General features: G+C 37.1%; 1 protein-coding gene across 1 annotated transcript in view; it reads right to left on the minus strand.

Annotated features, from left to right (window-relative positions):
* Positions 1-26685, minus strand: part of LUZP2 (leucine zipper protein 2) — a 608759-nt gene that overhangs the window by 93795 nt on the left and 488279 nt on the right. The window contains exon 8 of the mRNA XM_023592163.3: positions 17412-17486. Within this exon, the coding sequence (XP_023447931.1) occupies positions 17412-17486 (75 nt within the window). The remainder of the gene's footprint in view (positions 1-17411; positions 17487-26685) is intronic.

Here is a 26685-nt window from a genome sequence, read left to right on the forward strand (position 1 = left end):
GATCGAACAATCATAAATATCTATGCCCCTAACAAGGGTGCCTCTAAATACGTCAGGCAAACGCTGGAAAAACTAAGTGAAAGTATAGATACATCTACAATTATAGTGGGGGATTTCAATACACCACTATCAAATCTGGACAGAACATCTCAAAAGAGAATCACCAAAGAAACAAAACATCTGAATAGTATATTAGAGGAGCTCGATCTAATAGACATATATAGATCGCTACACCCAAACACAGCAGGATATACATTTTTCTCAAGCGCACATGGATCATTCTCCAAGATAGATCATATGCTAGGCCACAAAGAAAGGCTGAACGAATTCAGAAAGATTGAAATCATACAAAACATTATCTCTGACCACAGTGGAGTCAAGCTGGAGATTTGCAAGGGACAGAAGCCCAGATTTCACCCCACGATTTGGAAATTAAACAGCACACTCTTAGAAAAACAGTGGGTCAAAGAGGAAATCTCAAAAGAAATCAATGACTACCTTGAAACAAATGATAATGACAACACAACATACCAAAATTTATGGGATGCAGCAAAAGCAGTACTGAGAGGGAAGTTTATAGCCATAAATTCATATATCAAAAAAGAAGAAAGAGCAAAAATTGAAGAACTAACTGCACATTTGAAGGAAGTAGAAAAACAACAACAAAGTAACCCAACAGGAAAAAGAAGGAAGGAAATAACAAAGATAAGAGCAGAACTAAATGAAATAGAAAATAAGAAAGCACTTGAACAGATAAACAAAACCAAGAGCTGGTTTTTTGAGAAGATTAACAAAATTGACAAACCTTTAGCAACACTAACAAAGAAAAAAAGAGAGAAGATGCAAATACACAAAATAAGAAATGAGAAAGGCGATATCACCACTGACCCCACAGAAATAAAGACTATCATAAGAGGATATTTTGAAAAACTATATTCCAACAAAAATGACAATCTAGAGGAAATGGACAAATTCCTAGAAACACATAAGCAGCCCATATTGACGAAAGAAGAAATTGATGATCTTAACAAACCAATCACAAGCAGAGAGATAGAATCAGTTATCAAAAATCTCCCAACTAAGAAGAGCCCAGGGCCAGATGGTTTCACAGGTGAATTCTACAAAACATTCCGGAAAGAACTGACACCAATCCTGCTGAAACTATTCCAAAACATCGAAACGGAAAGAACATTACCCAACTCCTTCTATGATGCCAACATTACCCTAGTACCAAAGCCAAACAAAGACATCACAAGAAAGGAAAATTATAGACCAAATTCTCTAATGAACCTAGACGCAAAAATACTCAACAAAATACTTGCTAATCGTATTCAACAACACATTAAACGTATTATACACCACGACCAAGTGGGATTCATCCCAGGTATGCAAGGATGGTTCAACATAAGAAAATCAATCAACGTAATACACCATATAAACAGATTGAAGGAAAAAAATCACATGATTATATCTATTGATGCAGAAAAAGCATTTGACAAAATACAGCACCCTTTCTTGATAAAAACACTCCAAAAGGTTGGAATACAAGGGAATTTTTTGAACATGATAAAGAGTATATATGAAAAACCTAAAGCCAATATTGTTTACAATGGAGAAATCCTAGACTCCTTCCCTCTAAACTCAGGAACAAGACAAGGATGCCCACTGTCTCCGCTCCTATTTAACATTGTCTTAGAAGTACTTGCACGAGCACTGAGGCAAGAACCAGAAATAAAAGGCATTCAAATTGGAAAGGAAGAAGTCAAAATTTCATTATTTGCAGATGACATGATCCTATACATAGAAAACCCTGAGAGATCTACAACGAAGATTCTAGAACTCATAAATGAGTTTAGTAAAGTCGCAGGTTATAAGATCAATGCGCAAAAATCAGTAGCATTTCTGTACACCAATAATGAGCAAGATCAGGAGGAAATCAAGAAACAAATACCATTCACAATAGTAAATAAAAAAATCAAATACTTAGGAATAAATTTAACTAAAGAGGTAAAGAACTTATACAACGAGAATTATACAAGATTGTTCAAGGAAATCAAAGAAGACCTAAATAAACGGAAGACTATTCCTTGTTCATGGATAGGAAGACTGAACATTATTAAGATGTCTATCCTACCAAAACTGATCTACACATTCAATGCAATCCCAATAAAAATCAACGCAGCCTTCTTTAAGGAACTAGAAAAACTAACTATGAAATTTATTTGGAAAGGAAAGAGACCCCGAATAGCCAAAGACATACTGAAAAAGAAAAACGAAATTGGAGGAATCACACTACCTGACTTCAAAACATACTATAAAGCTACGGTGGTGAAAACAGCATGGTATTGGCATAAAGAGAGACACATAGACCAATGGAATCGAATTGAAACCTCTGATATAGAACCTCACATATACAGCCACATAATATTCGATAAACCCACCAAACCCTCTCAATTGGGAGAGAGTGGCCTATTCAACAAATGGTGTCTGGAGAACTGGATAGCCATATGTAGAAGAATGAAAGAGGATTACCATCTCACACCTTATACAAAGATCAACTCAAGATGGATCAAAGACCTAAATATAAGAGCCAAGACCATAAAAACCTTAGAAAGCAGTGTAGGGAAACATCTACAGGACCTTGTAATAGGAAATGGATTTATGAATATCTCACCAAAAGCACGAGCAGCAAAAGAACTAATAGATAAATGGGACTTCCTCAAAATTAAAGCCTTCTGCACCTCAAAGGAGTTTGTCAAGAAAGTAAAAAGGGAGCCCACACAGTGGGAGAAAATATTTGGCAATCATATATCTGATAAGAAACTTATAACTTGCATATATAAAGAACTCCTATATCTTGAAAATAAAAAGATAAACAACCCATTTAAAAAATGGGAAAAAGACTTAAACAGACACTTCTCCGAAGAAGAAATACAAATGGCAAGAAAGCACATGAAAAAATGTTCCAAATCTCTAGCTATCAGGGAAATGCAAATCAAAACTACAATGAGATACCATCTTACACCCATAAGATTGGCAGCTATGAAAAAAACAGAAGAATACAAGTGCTGGAGAGGATGTGAAGGAAGGGGAACACTCATCCACTGCTGGTGGGAATGCAGAAGGATCCAACCATTCTGGAGGACAGTATGGCGGTTTCTCAAAAAACTAGCCATAGATTTGCCATATGACCCAGCAATACCACTACTGGGTATATACCCAGCAGAACTGAAAACAAGGACACAAACCGATATATGTACACCAATGTTCATAGCAGCATTGTTCACTATTGCCAAAAGTTGGAATCAACCCAAATGCCCATCAACAGATGAGTGGATCAATAAAATGTGGTATATACACACAATGGAATACTACTCGGCTGTAAGAACAAACACACTACAAACACATGTGATAACATGGATGAATCTTGAGAACCTTATGTTGAGTGAAGCAACCCAGACATTGAAGGACAAATACTACATGACCTCAATGATATGAAATAACCAAGCTGCCCTAGATAGCAAGAGACTGAACGATAGGCTTACAGGAAATCGGAGGGTGGAGGAAGGATATGAGCCGATGTCTGCAGGGGTGCAATTTAAGACGAGAGGGTGGTAAGTATGAACACAAAGAAGAGATAAAATGGGGGCAAGGGGTTACCTTTTGTTGGGGCTTTACGGGTTTGAGTGTGGCTGGGGAGGGACGGTTGGGTAACGGTGCCCAAAAGTGGGGGGAGGGAGGGGTAGCATACGAACACAGGAGAGGGACAGGAGGTGGTGGAGAGTAAAATGCCGAGAAAATCATAACAAAATATAATAAAGAGGGTTACCTGTTTAGAATGCTCGGAGGGGAGGGTCTGAAGCAGGACAGGCTCCTGGGGAATGTCTAAATGCTCATTCTGCCAGAGTGGGTGACACCATGGGGTAGAATCCCAAGTAGTGAGAGTGGGGGTGGACCCACATCCTGGGGAGGACTGATGCCACCAAATAGACGGAACTCTATCCCTCGAGAGAAAGGGTGGCCCCCAGGGCATTGGGGCAGTTGAGCAGGTTAGGCCCTGAACACTATTCCATCTATCTCTGGAAGTGGCTCCTCAGGAAACGGAGGTTGGCTGTCACTGTGGGCACCAAGGTGGAAGGGAAAATGGATGCTAAATGTGTGGAACCAAAGTAAATGGGGGGCAAGAGAGGAGTTTCTTGAGAGTACACAAGGATGGATATAAAACATGTAATATTACACCATAACATATAGGAGATGATAGACTGATAATGTAAACCATAATGTAAAACATAGGATAACTAAAAATGTAAAGAACTGTGTATCCTAAAGTATGCACCATAATGTAAGCACAGATATTACCTTGTTAGAAAGCTAATGTCTCAGACTCTGTACATCACTTTAAGTAAATATGATGTGAATAGGGTGTAAGAGTATCGCTGTGGAAGGGAAAAGGTTTTGTGATGGATGTATGGGAGTGCTGTATATTGTATATATGCATTGCTGTGGTCTAGGACTCCTATGAAGAAATGCTGAATAATTAGGGGGGGGGGGGGGGAAAAAAAAGGATAGGATGTGGAAATTTTTTCAAGTCAACATTCTTTATCTAAGTTCTTTATTTAACTTTATCCAAGTTCTTTATCCTTTAAACCCATCGCTATATGCCATTCCCTAGTAAGGGACCATGACATTATATTGGGCCTCAAATTTCGGGGAGTTCTGGATCACAGAGTGTTTCAACAATGGCAAAGGAGGAATACTGGTATGGGATACCAATGACAGGTGATATATGGCTGACAGGGAGCTATACAGAACATATGTCCAGGGTGCATGGTAATGATTGGATATACTCATGGTGGCAACAATTGGAAACCACAGCAGGGGGGGTACTGGGTTCCTGGCCAGTGGTGCTCTGTCGTGGTCCCTAGGGGAGCAGCGACAGTCTCCCAGGTACAGCAGCGGGGACCGGGAGGGAGTGAGGGTTCAACGGTGAGCCCCTGATGCTAATGACTATGCTTGTGAGCTGATAAACCTAAAATAAGAACAAGACCTAGAGCAACATTGTGCCAGGGAATTTCCTCCTGTCAGCCTTCATGTTACTCAAATGTGGCCAGTCTCGAAGCCAAACTCAGCATGTAAATGCAATGCCTTCCCTCCAGCGTGGGACATGACACCCGGGGATGAGCCTCCCTGGCAACGAGGGACCACTATCAAATACCAACTGATAATGCAACTGGAAAAGGACCTTATACGGAAGGTTCAATGCGGATCAGCAGAATATCCATGTCTACATAAAATACCATGACTTTAAAATGCTGTTTGACCTAAAGTAAGGGGGAAATGGAAAGGAGAAATGAGTTTATATGGCTACGAGTTTCTAAAAAAGAGTCTGGAGGCTGGCAGAAGGATTGCCCTCATGCACAACTGAGCAGAGTCAGAGAGACAGATAAAGCAGATACAACCCCCAGATAATAGTTCCTTTGAAGGCTAAAGAGACCCATGAGAGTTATGGTCATGGCCGATGGGGTTAACTATCAGGGCAGATGGCCCCTCTTTGGAAATGGTGTGTATGTGTGATGAATCTGGACTCAGATGGGATCTCCCTTCATAAGTCTTTCATGCTAATGTGCCGGAGGTGCAGTTAACGTTGGGGTTTAAGATATATTTAGGGGATTTGAATCTCTGGACCGACAATGTGATAGCCAGGTCCTGAGCCTCAACAGACTCCAGCACCTACAATCTGATTTATTGGACTTACCACACTCAGCTAAGATGGAGTTGAAGAAGGACAATCACCACACCGTGGAGCCTAGAGTGATTACAACTGAAAATGGGAGGACTGCATCCAGCATCCATGTGGAATCTGAGCCTCCTCTTGACATAGAGGTGCAATGGACACAACCAATCCAATGTCCACATAGAAGAGGTGGCATGGAATTGGGAAAAGTGGACATGGTGGACGATGGGTATGGGGAAGGGCAGGAGGAGATGAGAGATGGAGGCATCTTTGGGACATGGAGCTGCCCTGGATGGTGCCTCAGAGGTAATCACCGGACATTGTAAATCCTCATAGGGCCCACTGGATGGAATGGAGGAGAGTGGGGGCCATGATGTGGACCATTGTCTATAAGGTGCAGAGGTGCCCAAAGATGTACTTACCAAATCCAATGGATGTGTCATGATGATGGAAATGAGTGTTGTTGGGGGGGGAGAGGGGGGGTGGGGGGGTGGGGATGAATGGGACCTCACATATATATTTTTAATGTAACATTATTACAAAGTCAATAAAAAAAAATTTAATTTAAAAAAAAAACTTAAAAAAAAAAAAAAAGAAATAAGACTTGGAGACTTCAATACATTGCTCACATCAATAGATAGAACATCTGGGCAGAAAATCAAGAAGGAAATAGAACAACTTAATAAATGAACTAGACCTAACAGATATATACAACAATGCACTCCAAAACAGCAGGATATACATTCTTATCTAGTGCTCATAGATCATTCTCCAGGATTGACCAGGTACTGAGCCTCAAAACAGGTCTCAATAAATATAAAAATATTGAAATTATACAAAGTAATTTTTCTGATCATACTGGAATGCAGCAGGAAATACCTAAGAGTTGTAGGATTGGAAAAATGCATATATGTATGGAGGTTAAACAACCTTAGAAGAAATAGAAGACCTGAACACACCAATCACAATTAAAGAGATTGAAACAGTCATCAAAAACTTCCCCAAAATGGAGAGTCCAAGACCTGATGCTTCACAGATGAATTTTACAAAGCATTCAATAATTAATACCAATCTTGTTCAAAATCTTCTAAAAAATTGATCAGGAAGTATTGTTATCATATCATTCTTAGAGGCCAAGATCACACTAATACCAAAGCCAGATAAAGATACTACAAAAAATAAAATAAAATAATTACGGACCCATTCTTCTGATGAATATAGATGCAAAAATCCTCAAGAAAATACTTGCTAATAGAATCCAACAACACATTAAAAGAATTATACACCATGATCAATTGGGTTTTACTGCAGTTATGCAGGGGTAGATCAGCACAAGAAAATCTATCAGTGTAATAAACCACATTAATAAATCAAAGGATAAAGACCACATGATCATCTAGATTGATCTGGAAAACACTTCATAAAAATGCAGCATCCTTTAATGACAAAATACTTTGAAAGGCAGGAATAGAAAGAAAATGTCTTAATATGATGAAGGGCATATATAAATAACTCACAGCTAACATTGTACTCTATGGTGAAGAAAAGCTTTCCCACTGAGATCAGCAACAAGACAAGGATGCCTACTGTCACCACTATTGTTCAATATTGTCCTAGATATTCAACCTAGATTTCTAATTAGACAAGAAAAATAAAAACATGGAATCCAAACTGGAAAGGAAGAAATAAAATGTCAGCCTATACATAGAAATCTTGAAAAATCTATAACAAACTTGCTAGAACAAATAAATGAATCCAGCAGCACAGCAATATCAAAAATCAGTAGTGTTTCTATATAATAGTAATGAGTAATCTGAGGAGGAAGTCAGGAAAAAAAATTTACAACAGCGAGTAAAAGAATCAAATATTTACGAATGAACTTAATCAAGGATGCAAAGGACTGTATTCTGAAAACTATAGAACATTGCTAAAAGAAACTAAAGATGATCTAAACAAATGGAAGGGCATTCCATATTCATGGATTGGAAGACTAAATATCAATAAGATGTTAATTCTACCCAAATTGATTTATAGATTCAATGTAATCCTAAAGAAAATTCCAACAGCCTTTTTCACAGAACTGGAGAAGTTAATTATCAAATTTATTTGGAAGGATCAGGGGACTCTCACTTCCTGCCTTTAAAGCATATTACTTAGCTACAGTAGTAAAAAGAGCATGGTACTAGCATAAAGGAAGACATATAGACAAATGGAATAGACCTGAGAGTTCAGAAATACTCAAATCTATGGCCAAGTGATTTTTGACAAGGCTGCAAAGTTCACCCAACTGGGTTAGAACTGCCCATTCAACAAATGGTGATGGGAGAACTGGATATCCATATCCAACAGAAAGAAAGAAAACATTTATCTCATACCTTATACAAAAAAAAATCAATTCTAAATGGATCAAAGATCTAATATAAAAGCTAGAATCATAATACTCCTAGAAGAAAACGTAAGGAAATATCTTCAAAATATTGTAGTTTTGGTGGTTTCTTAAACCTTACCCCCAAAGCATGAGCAAGAAAAGAAAAATAAAAGGAACCTCCTCATAATTAAATACTTTTGTGCTACAAATGACTTTGTCAAGAAGGTGAAAAGGCAGCCTACATAATGGAAGAAATATTTGGAAACCATGTATTGAATAATGGCTTCATTTCCATGTTATATAAAGAAATCATACAACTCAACAATATAAAGATAAGCAACCCAATTAAAAAATGGGAATAAGTCTTGAATAGACATTTTATCAGAGGCAATAAAAATGGTCAAAAAGTATGTGAAAGATGTTCAACATCACTAGCTATGAGGGAAATGCAAATCAAAACTTCTATAAGATGTCATTTTACACCTTATAAAGTGGCCATTTAAAATAAAATAAAACAGAAAACTCCAAGTGCTGGAGAGGATGTGGAGAAATAGGAGCATTCCTTCACTGTTGGTGGAAATGTAACTGGTGCAGCCTTCATGGAAGATAGTTTGGGCATTCCTCAGGAAGCTAAGTATAGAACTGCCTTATGACCTGGCAATCCCACCAGTAGGAATACTGTGATGGTTAGGCTAATTTGTCAACTCGGCCAGGTAATTGTGCCCAGTTTTTGGTCAAGCAATCACTGGGCTAATTGTAATATAGGATCATTTTGGGATTTCAGTTATCAGTGAGTTTACTGCATAGATGGCTGATTACATCTATGATCAATCTCAGAGATTGTCCTCAGCAATGAGTGACATGCTTTCTAATAAGTTGAATGCCTTAAAAGAGGAAGTGATTTCAACTTTCAGAGAGAAATAATTTCCCAGCTAGTCTTTGGGCAGCCAATGTCTCCTGGAAAGTCATCATGGACCTTCACTGGACTTTCATTAGAGCCCTTGGTTTGCATCCTCCCTGTGGAACCTGAACTTGTGCATTCCCACAGTCACATGAAAGAAACTTACAAATCTCATACTATTTACAGATATCTCCTATTGATTCTTTTTCCCAAACGGACTTTGATTAATACAAATACATTCAGAAGAACTGAAAGCAGGGACGTGAATTGGCATTGGCACATTGATGCTTACAGCAGCATTATTCACATTTGCCAAAATATGGGAACCCAAGTGTCCATCACTGATGAATGGATAAACTATATGTGATATATACTTATGATGGAATACTATCCAGCTGTAAGAAAAAATGAAATCAGGATGCATATGACAACACCGATGAACCTTGAGGACAATATGTGGAGTGAAATAAGCCAGACACAAAAGGACAACTATTGTATGGTCTCACTTATATGAACTAAATACACTGTGTAAACTCATGGTGTTAAAAGCAAGAATATTCTGTGTAGGAGATAGAATCAGGGTTGAAAAGGGGATGCTGATACTTAATGTATATAAAATTTTTAATAAGCTTGATTGTAAATGTTTGGAATTGGATAGATTTGATGGTAATACACTATAGTGAATATTACCAACACCTCTGATTTATAAAGCTGGAGAAGAATATGGGATTGTTTAACATAGTAAGCTCATTGGTAGATAAGGATTATAGATAATGGTACAAATACAGGAATGTCCTCCTATGAACTAGAACAAATGTACATCCCTATTACCAGGTGTTAAGAATATGGCAATGCATGAGAAAAATACAACTAATGCAACTTACAGACTATCGTTAACAGCAATATTGTAATATTGTTTCAAGGCAACAAAGTGGCTGTATCAATGCCAAGTGTCAACAATAGTGGGGTAAAAGAGGGTAGAGGATCTGTCTTTACGAAGTAGTGAAAATGTTCTAAAATTGTCTGAGTGTATGAATGCACAACTCTGTGATGAAACTGAGAGCCACTGAATATATACTTTGGATGATTGTACAAGGCATGGAATGGTGTAACACAGTGAACCCTTATAGTGAAGCCTTAGGTGGATGACGGACTGTGATTCACAGTACAAATACAAGAACATTCTTTCATGAACCATAACAAATATACAATACTAATACATGGAGTTAATATAGGGTGGGTTATAGGGAAAATACAACTAATATAAGTTATATACTGTAGTTAGTAGTAATATTTGGATATTCTTTCATCAATTATAAAAAATATTCTATAGCAGTGCAAGGTAAGGATAGTGAGGAGATGTAATTTGATCCTATATGGTATACGTGATAGTTTTGTAAATGCACAACTTTTCTAATAAAAGCAAGTGACATTATTTATTGCAAAATGTTAATACGGAGTATATGGGAATGCTGTATTTTTACATATTTTTCTGTAAAGCTACAACTTCTTTAATTTAAAAAAAAAGTTTTAAAAAATGACATTAAAAAATGGCATTATTCATTGCTAGAATAGCCAAGAAATCTCTCTCTTTTGACCATATCAGGAGAATTAGAAAAGGATCTGTAATGGAAAACAACTGGAAGCAACAGTCTAGAAATAGGACAGATATGCATTTCATTTTCATTAATCTGGCCAAAATTAGGTTATCTGAGACAGAATAAGAACCTAGTTGAGAGATGTTGGAAAGTGGGCAGGAGGGGATAAGCTTGATAGCATTTAGAATTTGAAGTTTTTTATTTACACGGTCCATTTGAATTTGCTTTAATCCTTGGTTTCCTGCTCTTCCCCAACCCCATTATTTTCTAGTATTGACCTTGATTTTTTCATATAATTTATCACTAATTTTAATTGACTTGTATATGCAAATGTGTGTAAGCTGCCTATAGTGTCAACTACTGTGTATCCACCACTTAGAACAATTTCTGATACATTAGAAGGTACTCTAATGTATAATTTTTTAAATAAATGCCTTTAAATGGTCAAAATAATGTTTTTTTCTGTATATCATGGAAGAAAATTTACAATCTTAAATTTCTTTCAATAAAAAAAACAAGGGAAGCAGCTGTGGTTCAATCAGTTCGGTTCCCGTCTACCACATGGGAGGCCCTGAGTTTGTGTCCTGGGGCCTACTTGTGAAGGCAGGCTCGCCCCCATGTTGCAGAGAGCTGCCTGGCCCGCAGATGCCATGGAGAGCTGACTCAGCAAGGTGGCGTGACAAAAAAGGGAAACAAGAAAAAAAAAAGAAAAACACAGAGGAGCGCACAGCAAATGGACACAGAGAGCAGACAGCAAGCAAGCCGCAAGCAGGGAGGGGAAATAAAAGTAAATAATAAAAATACAGACACAGAAGAACTCACAGTGAATGGACAAAGAGAGCAGACAGCACACAGAAAGCCACAATGGGGGGATTAAAAAACAATCAAGAAGACAGAGTTTAGATTTCTCTTTCTATTGAAAGTGCTTTGCTATATCCTGTTTGGCCCTTCCTTTTCACTACCACATGGTAGGAAGTCATGGCAGTGAAAGCACTGAGCAATTTAAATATTCTCTCTCTTTTGTATATTACAGTGAGACAATGGGGATAATGCAATGTGATAGGGTAAGGCATGTCTTGGCCAGCACCCAAAACTTATATGGTTTTGAAATGTAGAATTTAAATGGTCCAGTCAGGCAGAAAGTAACAATGGTTTACTTTATTCACAATTTGGCTCCTCTTACTGCACTACATATCAAAAAGATGGATCTTTTACAAGTTTCCGGTATACAATGCCATAATAGACTCATCATTATGTAGTACAAATCCCTAAGACTGAGTAATGACTCATTTCAGATGCTGAGAAGGAATAGTGAGCAGCATTATGTAAATGGCTTCAAACACAGATTTTCAGTAAACACTATTTAGGCAAGAAAAATTTTTGAAAGATGCATTAAAGGAAGTTATATGTATGTAGCCTTTATCGCCATTTCAAATTACCTTAGCTATTGTTTATATGTTTATTGTTTACCCCCATTCTAATGTAGTTTCATTGAAATGAGGTACCTTTTCTATGGCATTATCAGTTTCTAGGAGAGTGACTGGCCTACACAACACACACAACACACAACAAATATCTGTTGAATGACTAAATACAGTAAACCTTTTAGAAAATATGAACTGGTACTGTGTTATCTGAAATAATAGTGTAAAATTTATCATTTTATCCTGTATATTAGATAATGTAAGAAATTTATTTCAGACAATACAAAAAATCCTGGCCCTTATGCTGTATACTAGGTAAATTTTATAAGAAATCAATTCTTTATATATGCAATCTTAAGGTGGTGGAAGATTTACGAGATTTAGAAGGCACCTTTGTGCACCTGCGTGTGTGTATGCATGTGTGTTATTTACACTTTTCACAGAAAAATGCCTTTTGTCTGTAGGTAACAAAATATACCTGGCAGACAACTGTCTTGTGCTCCTAATTCCTCATTTCCTGCCAAAAATATTATTTATATTCATTTTAATTAATTTACATGAAGACATGAAGTACCCACAAGGACCTGGCTATAATATCAGCTGCTGGCTTTGGCAAGGCCATGGGAAATAGTGAGTCCAAAGGCTTTGTCCTTACTTTATTTATATGATGAAATCAGTTCTATGGATCCCGGAAAGTCATTCAACCTTTTGAATATCAGCTCTAGGTAACCTCTAGCTTTCTAGTGTGTAGGATGAAATGCATGCTGTTCATTTATTCATTAAAACAGGTGTTAATTTATTTATTCAATTAAAAAGCATTTATTATGCTTTTGCAATGTACCAGGCAATGGGTTCCCATTTTATTACTACTTAGTCTTGAGAGCCTGTGTGAGTCAGCTGTGTGTCATCTTCATTACAGATTAAAAATGTACAACTACCTGGACCAAATTTTGTGATAGTTAGATGCTATCCAATATAAAGATGCTATCCAATACAATATAAAGTTTGAGAGGTAGATTTCTGTATCATAAAACTGTTTTTACATTCCCATAGGTGAGGCTAAATATAATTCATAAGATATTGACAAATAAATAATTGACTGTTTAGGACACTCAAGGTTGTTTCTTATATCTTGAGATCGTTGTGGCTTATATTGGAATAGCAAACTGAAACTTCTTTCATTAAACATGCACTGAGATCCAAGTTGCAGTGTAAAGATGTTGCTTTCATAATATCTATGAGGTACTTAAGGTTATTTGAAGCCCAGTTGTAACATTCTTAGGAGCTAGACACCTGAAGAGCATAAAAAACTCATATATAAAGAAGATGGAGAGAAGTGAAGAGCAATTTCATTAAACTGTAGATTTTTATCCATTTTGAAGTGAGCCAACATATCTACCTGGCTTTAATATGGCAGCAGTTTATAAGCCTCATAGTTATCTTATATGAGATTATTTTAAATCAACCTCCAGTTATAAGAAAAGCTTTTATAGTTCACAGTGTCAAAAGAAGTAATAAGATTCTGAAGGTTAAGAGAAAATTGTTATCACAGAGAGTCAGTCTCTATGAGTTTGCTCACTAATAATAATTAGGAAACTTGAGTGCTTTCCATATGCCAGGAATTGTTTCTAGTACTTTACTTTTATGATGCATCCAACTTTCCCATGAACCTTATAAAGTAGATTCTACTGCCACCTCCTTTTTACAGTGATGTATAAAGAGTCTGAGGATTTGAACATGGCCATTCATTCAGTAGAAGAATTGTGATTTGAAAACAAGCAGATTGACTCTGGGAGACCTTTTTTAACCACTGTCAAATAGAGTTTCTCACCCTGAAGTTGAGATTGTGACAAGGTTTGGGTTGGAAGTAGCATGTGGTGGTCAAAGTGTGGCATAAACCGGGGATGGTGGAAAGCAGAGACGGAGTAGAAGGAAGAAAATCTCAACATTAATCCTCAGTTCTATGACTCAGGACAAGTTATACTTTGTCAACGAGTATTTTGTGACTACACAATTCTGTAATTCTGAGGTACTTAAAAATGTATACATTAATTTTCTATGCTTCTAACCTCATGGCTCAGGATACAATTATATTCTAATTGTTAAGATACCCAACAAAATTGTGAGAGATGGGTGCAAGATTTTGTCTCATATGTGTTTTCTATTTCCTACAGTGCCACGGAATGACAGAAAAGATAAAACATGAAGGCAAATCAGAAAGAAGATTCCACATGGAGATGAAGGTTCCAACAGTCAAGGATTGTAAAAACCACAAAATAGGCTGGAATGACTCAGGATCATGGGAATTCAACAAAGCACATTGCAGATATCAGGGCAGGCATCTCAGAGGAATGATTCAAATAACAGTTGCTCAAGCTCAACTTTAGGATTTTATGAGCCTCTGATTCTTGATTCTATCAATCCTAGAAAGAGTCATATATCTTTATAAAAGTAATATTATACAGTATGAATTAGAAGTGGTCAGAGATGAATATAAATTGGTATAAAATTCTTTTTCATAAATAAAAATTTCTCATAAAGTTGGGGTCTTGGTAAGATGAATTATATATAAATTATTCCCAAAATAGCAGGCAGGCTTGTCTAAAACTATTAAATACTAATTACATATATAAATTAGTATGAAATAGTAATTACAAAAAAGTAAAATTGGTATAAAATATCTAAGTCACATCAAAAGCCACATTGCCCCGAATACCTAAGACATAACCATGAATACAATTATCATTCACAAAATTTCCTTACTGATTCCTCTACTGAAACAGTTTCCAAATAACCTGAGAAATTAGCTGTAGTAGTTGTGAAGAGGTTAGAGTCATAACAAAGTGAAGAAGTATACCTATGTGAGATATCTGTATTGATATACAAGCTTTTATGAGTTAGTGCTTGCATAATTTTTTTTTAATTTTAATTTTTTACAAATTTTCTGTGTCTTTATATTTAAATTAGTTCTTTTGTAAAGATCATAGAGTTTTTGTTTTATCCAGTCTGGTAATTTTAGTTTTGTTCTATTAGGATTTTGACATTTCTTTTTAATATAATTAATGATATACTTAATTTTATGTCTACTATCTTACTATTTATTTTATATTTAGCACATTCATTTTTGTAGCCAACAATTTGATGATCATGTGGTTACCTTTATATATTTAACCAACAAACCTTGTGGTTTATTAATATTTTTGAATCTGTGGTTGATGTCTTTCAAAGCTTTGAAAAATTCTCATATATTTATCTATCTATATACATATTGCTTCTAACATTCCTTTATTGCTTCTGGGATGACAATTATAGACACATGAGAAATTATGAACTTGTCCCATATTATTCTTATTCTCTTTCTGTTTGGTTCCCATTTCTTCTTATTTTGGATACATTTATTTAGCTAGGTTATATTAATTATCCTTAATTTCATTCTAGTATGTCTAACTTGCTATTAAAACCATCAGTTGAAATCTTAATCACAAACACAATATTACTTCAATTCTAGAATGTTAATTTGATTATATTTTATGGATTCCAAGCCTGGTGAAATTTTTTATTCTATTATCTGTCTTGCCTATTTTTCCTGTATTTTAAAATATGCTAATAATAGTTATTACTACTTATCTTCTACATCGAATATCTGAATTTGTTCCAGGTGTGATTCTATTGTTTCCCTCTGGTATACTGATAAGATGACATTTCCTCTACACATGACTACACATATTTTTATTATGTGCCTGATATTGTGTATAAATTAACAATACATTTTCCAGATGATATCATCAGTCTGAAAGGGTTTACTTTTGAACTGACAGAATGAAGGATGATCACCCTAATCTAATCAGGAGTTGATCTTGATCAGGCAGTAGGTTAAAGTTTGCGTAAAACTCATACTACTTTTCTATTACCTCTGCTGCTCAGGTATAAGCCTGCCATATTTTTGATAGAAAGACATGCAGGGTTTTGTCTTCTCAAGTCTTCGATACTAAGGAGATACACTTCTCAGATTCTGCATGTTAATGTATATTAGGATATGCTCTAGGTATTAGAGAACATTACATTAGAGGTTCAATAAATAAATTAGATAATACTTGCTTATTCTGAGGAAACTAAGGAAGAAAAGGATTATTTCTTACAACTTTGTAAAGTAGGTTAAAAATGAAAAAAACATATATCGAGGGGCACTAAGAAATTTTGCAAAAGACAACTGTTAGGGGCACTAAGAAATTTTGTAAAACACTACTACAGCTAATTCCTCAGACAGTCATATGATATAATTGATCCCATACTCTAAAATGTATTGTCCTTTCCATATACTAATTCCCTCTTCTCCACACACGTATCAGATGAAGAGCATTGAAAGGCAAAGAGAGGATAGTAGATGTGGCTCAAGCAATTAAGCTTCCACCTACCACAAGGGAGGTCCTGGGTTTGGTTCCAGTGCCTCCTAAAGAAGAGGAGCAAGACAGCAAGCTGGTGCAGAGAGCTGACACAACAAGAGACACAAGGAAGAAAACATAATGACACAACAAAGCAGGGAGTGTATGTGGCTCAAGCGATTAGGTGCCTTCCTCTCACATTGGAGGTCCCAGGGACAGTTCCTGGTGCCTCCGATATAAAGGAAGATGAACACACGATGAGCAGACACTGCAAGTGCAAACAATGGGGGGGCGGGGGGGGCGAAGGAGAAATAAATAAATAAATAAATAAATAAATAGCAAAGGGAGTCATCAGATGGAGGTTGTGATTTATCCTGAGCGTGCATAATTATAGCACAAAGACAGATTATGGAAACCAAACTGTAAAATAAGCCAAAAGGAGCTGAAAAAACCCTTTCTGGAATTAGATAATGGTGACAGGTATGCAACTATGTGAATTTTAAAAGTCTAGATCTTATGCTATATGAATTATATTTCAATGGCACTGTTATAAAAAATAAGACTGTAACCAGCTCTTGCATTATCCTTATATAAACAGAGGTGGATAAGAGCGCTTCCTTCTCTTATTCCTCTACACATAGAACTCTAGTTTAAGACCAACCAAGTTAAAAATATCAATGAATATTTCTATTCCCTGAATAATTCATTCATTCAAAGTTAATACACAGCATCTTAGTAAGTGTTTAAAGCATGTTTATTAGTGGCAATATAGAGTAAACGTTCCAAGAAGATGAAAAATGAAACCATGAACTCACTATGCCTGAAACTTGAGACAACTTACCGTAGCAGAAAATAAACAAAGGAATTATCTAGCCCTCCTAAATTCTATAACCAATGTATATGCACCGCAGCTGGAATTGCATCAATAAATCAAGGGAAAATGAGCATATTCTAAGTTCTTTTGCTAAAACCAAAGTTGTGATGGTCCATGGACATAAACTTACCCTGTCAAGAGCTGCTTTTTCCAGCTCATTTTTGGCTACAGCCAATTTTTGCTCCAGATCAGTAAGCTGTTGAGCCTGTAAAATGAAAGAAAGGCAAATCTTCTTTTAGTAAATTCTATAATCTCCCTTCCACTTTAAGCATTTGTCATTCATTGCCCAAGAATTTAAAAAATGTTTTTAATCTGTGAGATTCATTTGGAGTTCTGGTTAAAAATACTATATTACGTGCTCATTTGATCAGGCTGCAGAAATTGTTGTTTACTGGATGAATGTACAGCAAATGTTTCACTGGACCAAATTGGCTACTTCCAAAACTTCAGCTCAAGACTTTGAAAACATTTGTGATTTGAATACATCAGTTATGTTTCTAGTATTACTCTGTTTATTACTGAAATTTAATTCTATACACTTCTCTATCCCACCATATTACTGCATCTTTGCAAATGCCCTAAATCTCCTGTTTAAAATAAAGGCGCGATTATGGCAGATGAGGAAGATATGCATTCAAATCCTGCTCCACCACTTCTTGGCTATGTGATCTTGGACAAAGTACTTGAGCTTCTAAACTAAAAATGATAATATTTCTCTACACCATACTACCAGTGCTCAAAAGAAATTGTGAAGACTTGGAAATTCCATCGTAAATCTGCTTATAACACTCTTACCACCTTCAATCATTCCATTATCTCATCCATCAATTCATCCTTCGATTAATTCCCAGATTGTCTACTATTCCAGGCACTGTAGTAGGCCCTGGAAATTGCAGAAGCTATAAAAATATAATATTTCCCTTTAATGACTTACGAATTTATTTGCTCATCTTGTACATCTCTTCCAGATGATTATGATCAAGGTAATCAAATGCATTCATTTAAATTTGCTTTATAGATACTGCCATCTTATAAATTAACAGAATTCATACAATCATTTCTTGTCAATAAATACTTTTGATATTGTCATTCACGTAAATTTCAAACACTATTATGTGGACTGATGGTATAATCCCTGAACTCAAGGAGAGACAATATATATACATGCATATTACGATACTGACAGTTGCTATGAACAATACATTATCAGTAAAATAAAGCTGAAAGAGGGATTAGAGAATGTGAAACTTTTTATTAATGACTCAAATACTAAATTCTTCATCCCTCTTCTTGTCGAATGACATTTTTGGCCACATGACTTTGCAGTTCCTCTCGACAAGAGGTAAAATATTTACCTGTCTTCTTACTCTGATTGTGTCCATGTAAGTTACATTGGTCAATTGAATGTAAATAAAATTGGGCCTCCTTTTTTGTTCTTTTGCTGTCTCTATAAAAAGGACATGACTGAATTAGCCTGCTGAAGCAGACCTGTCCCAGTAAATTGCTGCAGTTAAGTCCAGCTTAGAGCAGAGCTTCAGTCACCCAGGTGGTAGACCTGCAGAGCCATGCCTGAGCCCGGCCAAGATCAGTGCCCTGCCTCCTACCATGTATGTTTGTGACATATTAATAAATATCCTCAGCTGGGTTTCAGGTGGCTTATTTCACAGCAAAAGCTAACTGATACAGCTGTGGGTTATCAAGAGATTTGAAAGATGTTCTGATTAGGTGAATTTGAGCAGAGACCTGAATGATAGAAAGCAAATAGTGCAAAAATCTGGGAACTTTTACAAATCTGAAATTGAAACAAACTTAGCTTTAGATTTTTTGAGGTACCAGGACAGGAATTGAACCCAGGACCTCATATGTGGGAAGCCAGCACTCAACCATTGAGCTACACCAGCTTATCTCCAGAGACTACTGAACAAAAGGTCAAGAGGTAAAAAAAGAAGATAAGAAAGGGTCAAATCAGATAGTGCCTGATTTGCCATGGTAAGTATTTTAAATCAGTGAATAAGTAGGAGGAAATTTCAACCTGGCAAAAGTATATTTGAAATTTATATTTTCCATTTTACAGGTGAAAAGATTATCTGCAATAAATACAAAGGACTATATTTGAAAAATTCTCCATTTTTTTTCCTGTGTGTGTCAGAAAATACTAATTCTGAAGTTGCATATCACTTTTTCCCAGGCTAGTTTCTCACCATGAAGAAGAAACAAAGCAGAGATGGTAGGAGAAAAATTTTAGAGCTAGACCATTAGAGTTTGATTAGTGGCTCTTATCCCTTTATAATTGTAAATACCTTGGGAAAGGTGGTTATCCTCTGCATTCTTGTTTCTTCTTCTGTAAATATGAGGACAGTAATAGTACCTTCCTCATAGAATCATTAGGAGAATAAATGTGTGCTATCTATAAAACACTTAGAAGAGTACCAGGCTTATAGTGAGTATATAAATGTTTAATAAATACTATAAATATAGTTTGTTGCACCTGTAGTTTCTACATTATTACATGAATCAATATAGCAATCCAGAAATTTTGCATCAGTGCAGGAAGAATGAATTCCAACAAGTTATGATAAAAGTATATTTGAAAGCCATATAGCCCTCTGCTTCCAGGATTTCAATTATTTAGTATTTCTAGCACCTTGCTGAACCTGGTATGAAATAACATGTAGATCATGGAAAACAATGGTTACAGAAGGATAATCTTAGACCATAAAAGTAATCAGAGGAATTGCAGATACTTTTCCATGTTCTGGTCCTGATACTAAAGGTTCAATTTCTGGATTAATTCATATATAGTAGCCAAACAGTTATACACCAGGAAAATACTTCTGTGGGTGTAACAGCATCAGAAGACATAAAGACAGATGACTTTACCAGATAATAAATTTTAATTGATTTAATTGAATCAAGATAAAATGATACAAACTCCTGTAAAATAAAACACAGAATTATTTGAAAGGATCTAGGCATGATTCTAGAATACCGTTTCTTCACATTCAGTCATTAAATAAATATTTAAGTGCTTAATCTCTCAAACTGAAAAACATCACCTGAGAACGTAGGCAGAAAATATGCTTTCTCTCTCCGTGTGGTACATATAGTACAGAAAGGGGAAATCAAGATTGCAAATTTAAAATCACAATATGAGATTCTAAATGCTAAACTTGATGTGTGATGTAACAGTTTGATATTACTGATGAATTTTAAAAAAATATTGGATTATGTTTGTAAACTGGTCTTTTCCTTTGGGCATATTAGAGTATATTGGATTCAGAGGTTTTACTTTTACTTGATTACATAATGATTAGGGCTTTGATTGGAACATGTCGTCATGTTCAGCCCCTGCCACCTTGGTGGGCAGCGACTCACAGAGAAACTGCACCCGTCACAGAGAAGGGAGACTGGGAAGTAAGCACACAGAGGAAAGAGAGAAGGCCCTGGGAAGAGAGACAAGCCATTAGCCAGATAGTTTGCAGCTGCAGAGAACAGAGAATGAACAGCTGAGCCCAGAGAGAGGCAAGCCCCAGGAAGAGAGGAACCCAGGAAGCCTGAATCCATGCAGATGTCAGCAGTCATTGTACTCCATCATGTCTCAGTAGACTGATGAGGGAAGTAACTTAAGCTGCATGGCCTGGTAACTGTAAGCTTCTACTCCAAATAAATACCCTTTATAAAAACCAACTGATTTTTGGTATTTTGCATCAGCATACCTTTGGCTGACTAATACATGAGGATAAGCTGTAACTGAGAGAAGAGGGAAGGGGTTCCTCAGTGGCCTAAGTATTTGAGGGAGATGTTTCTGCCTAATAAAAGAAACACCAATAACTATGTCATTGAATTTCTCATATACATGCATTTTCTCATTTGAGCATCATAACATGATTGGAAGATACACTCCATCTATTTAATTTATTTTATTAAAAATGTATGGAGGGAAGCAGACTTTGCCCAGTGGTTAGGGCGTCCGTCTACCACATGGGAGGTCCGCGGTTCAAACCCCGGGCCTCCTTGACCCGTGTGCAGCTGGCCCATGCACAATGCTGATGCGCGCAAGGAGTGCCTGCGTCACACAGGGGTACCCCCGCATAGGGGAGCCCCACGCGCAAGGAGTGCGCCCTATAAGGAGAGCCGTCCAGTGCAAAAGAAAGTGCACCCTGCCCAGGAATGGCGCCGCACACACAGAGAACTGACACAGCAAGATGACGCAACGAAAAGAAACACAGATTTCCATGCCGCTGACAACAGAAGTGGATGAAGAAGAACACAGAGCAAATGGACACAGAGAGCAGACAACTGGGGGGGGGGGGTGGAGGTGGGAGAGGGGAGAGAAATAAATAAAAAATGTATGGAGAGAGAACCAGCAAGAAGGGGCAGAGTAAGGAGCTCCTAGATTCAGCTCCTGCTACAGGGCAGTTAGCAAACACCCAGCACTCTCTGCAGCTAGCTGAAGCACCTATTTGGGGGCTCCAGGAGACCAGAGGAGCATCCTGCAACATCCTTGAAGGAGTGGAAGGAGGAGACTTCCCGTCTGCAGAGAAGACTTGTAAGTAGAGGCTCCATGCCAAGGAGGCTGGTGCCCATCCTCCACTGGAGGCACAAGCTGCCTTGGCTTTTCCACAGCTTTTCCACGGCTGTAATTGAAAGCTCCACTTCCCCAAACTAGGGGAGAAAGAGATGGATGGGCACCAATTTCAGCTATGATGAGGAAATTCAGTGGGCTACAGTATAATCCTGAGAACAGCTAAAATTTGAGCCTGTCCAACCCAGAAAAAGGCTGGGAGCCACCATGTTAACTCCGGGTCTGGCACAAGCAGAAGCGGGGCGGACTGAGAAGCACAGTGGTGGCAGGGACCGGCTTCTTCCCATCCAGATCATATGGCAGCTCTAGCCTAGGCCCAAGTGCCACCTCCAGCAGGGAGGAAGCTGTGGGGACCTGTGCCAGCCCCTCCGGGAAATTACTGGCCAAGCCGCTGAGGCTGGTGATCATCCTATGCTGGTAACACGAGCTGCCCCAGGAGTTGTTCTGTGACAGGAATTGGAAGCTCCTTTCACCAGAAGCCAGAAACGGGAGGAGGAGACAGTTGGCTGTCCATTTCGGGTACTGATTGGTAGACTTGGCTGGCCAAGAGATAACCCTGGGAACAACTTGTGTGAGAACCAGCCCAAGTCAGAAAGAGGCCAGTAGCCACCATTCTGACTCCACTCCCAGCCTGAGGGGAAGCCAGGCTGACTGAAACTCTGTGTCCACAAGAAACAGTTTCTTTCACGCAGATCAGCCTGCGGCCCGCCTAGGCTCCGTCCCCTGTCTGGTGGGGAGGAGTCTGAGGAGCCCTGCACCAGCCTACACAGGGAACTGCAGGGAATTTTGGCTGGTGTAGACTGAAAATCAGAAGTCTACCAGGGCAACTGCGGTCTTCTTGGATCTGTACTGCGTAAATTGCTGCCCACACCTGCAGCTCCATGCCTGCCCCAGGCAGGGGAGAAAGGGATGTGAAGCTTCATCAGTCTCTCTGGGCAACTACAGTCTAGGCCTGCATGTGGATTATTCCTCATAGCTGTGACTCTGTCCCTACCCCTGGCAAAGGAGAAAGTTGGAAGAAGTTTCATTGGTTCCGGTGCAATGACGGCAGCTTGAACCTCCACAGCTTACAGCAACAACTACACACTTGGCTCCTACTACATAACCAGCAAAGGAGAAATGATAGGAAGCCCTAAACTAGAAAGAAAAACTGCACCCAGAAAAAATACTCTAGTAAACCAGATGCGAAGACACCAAGAAAAAATTATAATCCACACAAGAAACAGGAAGCTATGACCCAGTTAAAGAAACAAGATAAGCCTCCAGATGACATAATGGAGTTGAGACAACTAATCACAGATGTTCAAACAAATCTCCTTAATAAATTCAATGAGATGGATAAAGAGATTAAGGATATTAAGAAGACACTGGATGAGCACAAAGAAGAATTTGAAAGCATACATAGGAAAATAGCAGCTCTTATGGGAATGAGAGGTACAATCAATGAAATTACAAAAGGATTGGAATCATATAATAGCAGATTTGAGGAGACAGAAGAAAGGATGGGCGAGCTGAAGAAATGGCCTCTGAAAGTGAACATACAAAAGAACAGATGAAGAAAAGAATGGAAAAAATTGAATAAGGTCTCAGGGAACAAAATGACAGGTCAAAGGTGTGCAAACATACATGTCATGGGTGTCCCAGAAGGAGAAGAGAAGGGAAAAGAGGCAGAAGGAATATTTAAAGAAATGATGGTAGAAAATTTCCCAACCCTATTGAAGGACATAGATATCCCTGTCCAAGAAGCACAACGTAATCCCATCCAAAAAAAATCCAAATAGACTAAATCCAAGACACATACTCATCAGACTGTCAAAGGCCAAAGACAAAGAGAGAATTCTGAGAGCAGAAAGAGAAAAGTATTGCATAACATATAAGGGATATCCAATCAGATTAAGTGCTGATTTCTCACCAGAAACCATGGAGGAAAGAAGAGAGTGGTCTGATATATTTAAGATTCTACAAAAGATAATAATAATCAGATTAGTTAGGGGAAAAATACTTGGTTTAGTAGTAATATTTTGACAATGCTCTTTAATCATTAGTTAAAAAGGTTTAAAAACAATGCAAATTATTGGTGGTAGGGTGAGATGTTATATTTGTTTGTTTTGTAAGTTCACAACTATTATACATTTATTGTTTATATAAAAAAATGTATAGAGATTCATAGATACAAGTTTTTATACATGATGCAATGATGCAGTCAGAGTTGCCCCCATGTGTAGTGCTCCTGTGGCTTTTTCATGCACTTTTTCTCAAGAATCCACCTTAAATTGTGAATGGTGGTACCAGTGCTAAATTTAATGCACAGTCTTGTCTGTTATTTATTGTGAAACATGAAAGTATAGTGAGGTGTGATGGAGTAGAAAGAAAGGCCATGATGCCTTTATCTGAAATATCAATAAACCATTGTATGAAACTTTGTCAAGTGGCTAATCTGTAAGGTTCAAATTCATCAGTCATATATTAGGTTTGTGCATGAATATTTCTGAAACCATATATTTTTAATTCTTTCCCCAGTCCCTTTTTGCTCAGTAAGAATATCCAGCTATTCTCTTTTTCAATTTTCTGATGAATCTCCCTGTAGCTTATAGCACATAAAATGTTTCTATTCTACCTTCTTAAAAGGACCTGAGACCTGAGACAAGTTTCCTACTAAAAATGAAATTTTAAACTCAGATAAAGCCTATAAAATTCAGGGAAGAAGAGGCCATAAGGTTATATCCATTTGCCTTGGCTGAGGTTGTTCCAAGTCTTCTGGCAACCAGATGTAAACAGAAAAGCTGTTTACTCCACAATGTCATTAACAAGAATTAGTTAACATACCAGAGGCACAAAAAGTAAAAAGCTTTTCCAAACAATGTGTTCTAAAAATTCTAATAATGTTCACAACTTAGAAACCAATTTTTCCCCGGGAACCAAGAAAATGGAGACAAAATTCATGACTCATTATGGTTCATCTCAAAACAAGGTTAACACCTAGAATTTTTTTCAGACCAGACACAGAAATCATAAGTCACAAGCTGATGTGCTTCCTGGTATATGCTCTATAATTCAACTCTGTCACCCACTCTAGAAGCTAAATTAAAATATAAGTGAGTGATAAACAGCTTAGACTCTAAGATAAGAGAGAACTGTTTTCACATCATTGAGTTTTAACAGTCAACAGTGCCTTACACACAGTGAAAAAAAGCGTTGTTTTTTTAAATGAAATCTCTGACTATTTGGGACTAAATAGAGAAGATGTGAGGAACAACACAAGTTTTGAATGCTGTCTAAAGTATCCATTTTTAAGCCTTTGATAAAACATAGGAAAAGAAGCAATATAAGGGTATCAGTATAAAGATGTATAATGTCTAGTCAGACTCTTTTCTAGCATTGCCTCCTCCTTGGAAATAATGAATTGGAAACCATCCCATGAAAGACAAATCAGCAAAGTAAATGTATCAGAGCCTTTGTACAAGAGATAGAAAACAGAGCCTTTGGAAAGCATTTTTTTTGCCATTGCAAGTTTTAATAAACAAGAATAGGATTTCCCTGAAGTTAGATGATTACTCTGCCTCATTCTTGGGGACAGTATTAGAGTATTAGAATATTACTCAAGGTTCTACAGAGAAAGAACTAGCAGGGATATATATATCCCTGCGAGACAAAGAGAGAGAGAGAGAGAGAGAGAGAAAGATTTATTATAGCGATTGGCTCACATGACTATGGGAATTGCCAAGTCCAAATTTCAGAGGGCAGGATGCATCCTATGGAGGGGACTTTGAATTCTCCAGGAGAAACAAGCTCTGTGAAGTAGAGATAGAAATTCTTTTTTTTTCTTCTGACAGTTTATATCATCAGTTCTCACTTTAAGGCCTCCAACTGATTGGATACGAGACTACTCTCATTGCTGAAGGCAATCTCCTTTGCTGATTATAGATTTAATTAGTTGAAGATGCAATTAACTCACTAATGATTTAAAGCAATCTACAAAAGACCTGACAATAACAATCAGATTGTTTAACCAAACAACTGGACACCATAACCTAGTCAAGTTTACACATGAAATTAATCATCACAGGGAAATAGTTTTGTAGAGAGCTATAATAGCTGAATCTGGAATTAATAGAAGGCTTTGTAATAGGCCATTAAGTGGCATCAATGAATGAAAATCAGAAACCTTTAGAAGTCTTCTAACAAAAGCATTGCTACATTGTTATTAATATGGTCAACTTGCTGAAAGTTGTAACTAATAATAACATGTAGGTGTGTTTCTGCAAATGAAGCAGGACTGTAGACAGCAGGTATATGAGAATATACCTTTTCTATTCCTTAGTCTAAAATATCCCATCATTTAATATGCAAAAGTTAGAACTTATATTTATGCATACTTTGAAGTCATAAATGTTTTTTCATGTTTACAATATACAAAATATGACAGTGATATAAAAATAATGATAATAATAACATCCTGAACATTTGGTGGGATTATCTTTAAGTAAAGATAAATATGATAGATAATAGATATAGATGAATAGATAAAAAAATAAACCCTTGCGGTAACTGTATATGGTAAGTAGTAGTGTTTTCATTCACTTTAAATTAGGAAAAGTGAGATACATATTGAGGAAAAATCTTTTCCAAGGACATACTGCTCAAACACAGCAGGTCTGGATCTGAACTTCAAACCTTGGTAGTCTGGATCCATGGCTGTTCCTCCTATCCACTAAAGATAGGTGTGTATCTCAGTTATAACTAATAAATATACACAAATTTAAAAGAATGTCTTCAAAATTGATCATGTGTATTATAAAAACTGGAGAGGGAAGCAGTT

This window comes from Dasypus novemcinctus, chromosome 10 (genome assembly GCF_030445035.2).
Source record: "Dasypus novemcinctus isolate mDasNov1 chromosome 10, mDasNov1.1.hap2, whole genome shotgun sequence".
In the NCBI taxonomy this organism is placed as follows: Eukaryota; Metazoa; Chordata; class Mammalia; order Cingulata; family Dasypodidae; genus Dasypus; species Dasypus novemcinctus.